Source organism: Guillardia theta, assembly GCF_000315625.1.
Source record: "Guillardia theta CCMP2712 unplaced genomic scaffold GUITHscaffold_11, whole genome shotgun sequence".
NCBI classification, from domain to species: domain Eukaryota; class Cryptophyceae; order Pyrenomonadales; family Geminigeraceae; genus Guillardia; species Guillardia theta.
The window spans coordinates 174862-179424 of NW_005434663.1; the positions used below are offsets into that span (position 1 = coordinate 174862).

Genomic DNA, 4563 nt, shown 5'->3' on the forward strand with positions numbered 1-4563 from the left:
TCCCTTCGCTCCCCTCGCTTCCCTCGCTCCCCTCGCTCCCCTCGCTCCCCTCGCTCCCCTCGCTCCCCTCGCTCCCCTCTCTCCCCTCCCTTTTCTCTCTCCCTCGCCTCCTTTCGCGCGTATTCCCTGCCCCCTTCTTGATGCCGTCCCTTCATCGATCCTCTGCTTTCGTCTCCTTCTTCCTCCACCTCGGCATCCTCGTCTCTCTTCCCCTCCGCTCCCCCGCTCTCACCTCTTGACCCAGGTTTCATTGAGCCGCCTCGTGTACTCCATGTTGTGTATCATCATATCCTTCAGTTCCTCCATCGTCTTTCTGGTCGATGAGCACTCCTTGCACGCATGCTGGCACAAGTTACTTGCTATGTCCCTCTCAAGGCGACCGTCTTACATCGTTTGACGAGGATGACGACTTGAAGTCTTGTGAGCTAGATGGCTTCACATCCAGCACGTTGGGTAGAGAAGAGCTCCTGAAAACCTTCTTGCTGTTTGCAACATTCGATGCCATTTGTGTGGACTTACACGTTGAGTTAGTCTCCCACGTCTGCCCGAGGATGATTTTGATCGCAAACGTCATGATGCCCATGTGCAGGTCGTCCTTGACGATCGAAGGGATCGAGTTCGCCAGGTTCCGCTCGGCGTACGCGAACAGCTGTATTCTCAGCAGCCTGTCGAACGCATGCTTGTCTAGCTCACCCTCGTCGTTGCAGAGGGTCTGCTGGAGGGTAATGTTGTTGAACTCGTCCTCAGTGAAGTTGATCTTCGGCTTCACGTTCATCTTCCTCAGTCCCTCGCTCATTTCCTGCCAGCTCAGCGCCCCCGACCGATCTACGTCCATCCTGTCGAAGAGGTCGGACGCCCTCCTTGTAAGCTCCTCCGACGAGCGGCAGGTCATGAGGGTGGCCAGCAGCGGGTCGATGGAGCTGGTGACGCCCTCGGCGTTCTTGGACTCGAGCTGCTTCCTCTCGTTCTTGTCCTTCTCCCTCCTGGTCGCTGTTGTGAAGTGATCCAGGAGGACGGCGATGACGACGGGGAGGAGGGTGAAGGGGACGATAAGGATGAAGGAGATGAAGAAGAGAGTCGGGCCTGCGTCCATGGTGCCGTCGCTGCCAAACAGCGAGCGAGAGATTGACGCCCAGTCGTCGAAAGTGGCGACCTGAAGTGAAATAAGGAGAGAAAGGAGAGGGAGGTAAGGAGGAGGAGAGTGAGTGACCAGGTTGAGGGGAGATAGGAGAGGAGGAGAAAGAAGGTAAAAGTGAGGAGGGAAGAGCGAACAGGGAAGAGGAGGAAGAGGGGAGGAAAGTCAGAGGATGAACCTGAAACATCGTGAAGAAACTCTGAAGGAAAGTCAGAGACAGCAAGTGAAACATGTTCTCACCAGCGAGAAGTTGCTGAAATGCTCCAAGTTCTTATCCTTGAAAAAATTGACTCCAAGGACCTGACGGTAACAGTGAGGACTATCAACGAGGAAGTCGAGGCGAGGAGAGGCGAGGAGGGGGCACGGGAAGGAATATCACCGCGTAGATTGAGATGATGAGGAACACGATGAACATGGCGTTGATGACGGGCCTGGAGAAGATAAGCCGTCAAGAAGAACGCCGGTGGGGCTGGGAAGAGACGCACAGCAGGGAAGTTGTGAGGGAGTTGATGAGCATGCGGAGGGATCTGAGCCTGAGACGAGAGGGTCAGAGGTAAGAGAACGACTTGACGACATAGGTTGCTCTGACTTACCTCGAGAAGATTCTGAGAACTCGGAAGGCGCGGATGAGTCGAAGCGTCTTGATGAATGGAATGTCGACTGACAGGAATTCAGGCAGAATGCTCCTCTCTCTCCTCTCCTCTCTCCTCCTCCTCCTCCTCCTCCTCCTCCTCCTCCTCCTCCTCCTCCTCCTCCTCCTCCTCCTCCTCTTCACCTGGACCCAACGAAACAATTGAAACCGAAACGACGAAGAAGTCGAAGACGTGCCAGCCATTTTCCAGAACGCGTGAAACCAGTGGGCCGCCATGTTGATAGCAAGCTCAACGGCGAAGATGATAGTGAAAGTCTGAAGACGTGGCGACAAGATTTCAGAAGAGAACAAGAAGGAAAATGACTCACGATGTCAAGAATCTTGAATGTATCAGCAGCTTTCGTTCCATCCTCCGGAAGAAGCTGCATTGTAGTTCATCATCATCACCACCACCACCTCCACCACCTCCACCACCGTCACCATCTTTATCATCATCTCCATCATGATCATCGTCGTCATTATCATCATCATCATCATCATCATCATCATCATCATCATCATCATCATCATCATCATCATTAGCGACAGCAACCTGAAGCTCAGTTGCAGTACAAATGAAGTTTGCAGCAATGAGAACAGCGAAGAAAGTCTGCACGAGAGCGCGATCGTAGAAGCGCGAGAGGGAGGCCTGCATCCCAGCGCGATCATTGTGAAGTTAGACTGAGTCGTCGACTAGACCTGAAGTTTGTTGATCCTGTTGAGTTTCTTCCACTTCTTCTTCGCACTGAGAGAAAGACTGTCAGACTCTCCTCATCTAGAGGGGAGGGGGAGAAGCTTTCCTGATAGCCTCGTGCTCGATCCTCGATATCCACTCTTCTATCTCCTGCATTGGATCTCAAACAAGTAGGACAGGCAGCAAACTCAACCTTCTCCTTCTCTGCCTGGCTGACATGCTTGTTCGAGAAATGTCTCAACGTGTACGTCCGGCCTGAGACGTCAAAGTTGTCAACGAACGCCTCGTAAGCATAAGGGCATGACATCACCCGAGTTGTATCCCTTGGGATTCGTTCTGATCAGGATGACGCTCTGCTCCCGCACGTCAGGGACTTACATGTCCCCCAGTTCCTTCACCTTCCCCTCTGACGCGAGCACTGGCATGATGTATTGTTGGAACTCGTCATACGACAAGTCACCTTCACACTGCGTCAGCACAACCCGCACACACACCCGTCCTCTACCATCCAGGTTCACGTCCGCGTCCTGACGGGGCAGAGGAGGAAGGCAGAGCAGTATCAGTCGCAGGAGGGAGGCGAGAAGATCAGGGCACCTCGAAGATGGCAGTGATCTTGTTCGCTCTGAAGCCGTACTTGGACAGGGCGACCGTCAGCTGAGGGAAGGACGTCAGCTAGCGGACTCCCTCCGCTCCTCTACCTCCGATCGGCTGATCAGCCCGTTGCCGTCAAGGTCCATGTCCTCAAAGTGCTTGTGGACGTCCATGTGCGCGTTCTGAACGCTCTCAATCTCCAGTACGAGTCAGCTCAAGGAGGCAGGCGCAGGGCCTGACCTCGTTGAGAGGGATGCAGTCCAGTATCTTGTTGCTGTCCTCGAGCGACAGGATGAGCAGGTTGTGCGTCAAGCTGATCTGTTGGGTGAAGGAGAGTGAGAGAGCAACCGGGGAAACAGTTGGTTCCTTCGACCTTTCTGACTTGTTCCCCGGCACCATAGTAGAAGAGCGCTGTGGTAGAGATCAGCAGAATGCTTGATGGTCTGCGGAGGTCAAGAACCTGTCTTGAGGATGAGACTTTCGTCAGGGAGAGTCGTTTCCCCTGATTCATCCAGTAGCAGACTTCAACGGAACAAGGTCAGCGTTCTCGAGGCAAGGCAAGAGCAACAAAGATCAACCTTCCTTTCACTTTCTGCCGTCGAGATCGCCCAGAGGCTGCGATGCTCGCGACAAAAGCCATGGAAGAGTCGCCTGCTGGACTAGATGTTCAATCTCACAGTCTTATCGGTCATTCTTGCTTCATCTCCCTTGCTAGCTTTCATTGTACCCACCCCACCTCGTCTTCCTCCAACCTATCCCATCCCTCTCAGCTGATCACGAGGATCGTATGTTAGCTTTAGCTGCTCTTTACTCAACATCTCAGCCTTGTCCTCTGGTTATCGTCTCTGACAGCGTCGCTCCTTAGCCTCTATCGTCCACGTTCTCGTGGCATATCTTCTTTCTCTATATCCTCGTACTTCCTTCTCCTCGACCTGCTGTTGTTCTACTCCCTCTCTTCCTGCTTCTCATCATCCTTGTCTTCATCATGAGCATCGTCATATCCTCCTCCTCCTCAAGTCAGGCCCACTCTACTTCATTCTCCTTCTCAACCTGATTTCGAACTTCCTCAGTCTTGCACAACTGCTCGCCCTCTCCTCCCGCCTGCTTCACCTGATCCCCTTCTCTGCTGAGCCCTACATCTTACTGCCTGTCATCCAAACTCTTCCTCCCTCGCCCTCTCCCCATCTCTCTTCTGGTACATTCTTGACAGTGATGGTGCATGAGGCGAAATGAAATAAAAAATGACCGCACGGTATTACAATATTCATTACGAAATATTTCGGTCGTAGTTTGCCTATTTACCCGTTTAATTTGAAATATTGAGAATCAGGAGATAAATGAGATTAATAGATCCTTGAAACTTGGGACACGGCGATGAAAATCATCAAGAAGTTGACTAGGTGGGTCCGGTATACTGTTAACAGTTAGGTCTCTGGTACAAATTTTAACTGTTAACAGTTAACCGTTTTTCAACGGTTTTCGTCTTCCTGTAATAACAGTTAATGGTTAAGT

At 52.3% G+C, this 4563-nt stretch overlaps 1 protein-coding gene across 1 annotated transcript in view; it reads right to left on the reverse strand.

The window, feature by feature from the left end:
• GUITHDRAFT_134344 (hypothetical protein) overlaps positions 1–3773 on the reverse strand; it is a gene marked incomplete at both ends in the record, with an annotated part of 4921 nt that extends 1148 nt beyond the window's left edge. Inside the window, 19 exons of the mRNA XM_005838327.1 lie at positions 233–330; positions 389–1153; positions 1314–1334; positions 1376–1435; positions 1515–1566; positions 1729–1775; positions 1911–2042; positions 2096–2149; positions 2320–2415; positions 2654–2715; positions 2771–2813; positions 2859–2987; positions 3055–3114; positions 3159–3248; positions 3292–3369; positions 3425–3462; positions 3512–3573; positions 3641–3702; positions 3729–3773. Of these exons, the coding sequence (XP_005838384.1) occupies positions 233–330; positions 389–1153; positions 1314–1334; positions 1376–1435; positions 1515–1566; positions 1729–1775; positions 1911–2042; positions 2096–2149; positions 2320–2415; positions 2654–2715; positions 2771–2813; positions 2859–2987; positions 3055–3114; positions 3159–3248; positions 3292–3369; positions 3425–3462; positions 3512–3573; positions 3641–3702; positions 3729–3773 (1994 nt within the window). The remainder of the gene's footprint in view (positions 1–232; positions 331–388; positions 1154–1313; positions 1335–1375; positions 1436–1514; positions 1567–1728; positions 1776–1910; positions 2043–2095; positions 2150–2319; positions 2416–2653; positions 2716–2770; positions 2814–2858; positions 2988–3054; positions 3115–3158; positions 3249–3291; positions 3370–3424; positions 3463–3511; positions 3574–3640; positions 3703–3728) is intronic.
• Positions 3774–4563: the final 790 nt, after the last annotated feature.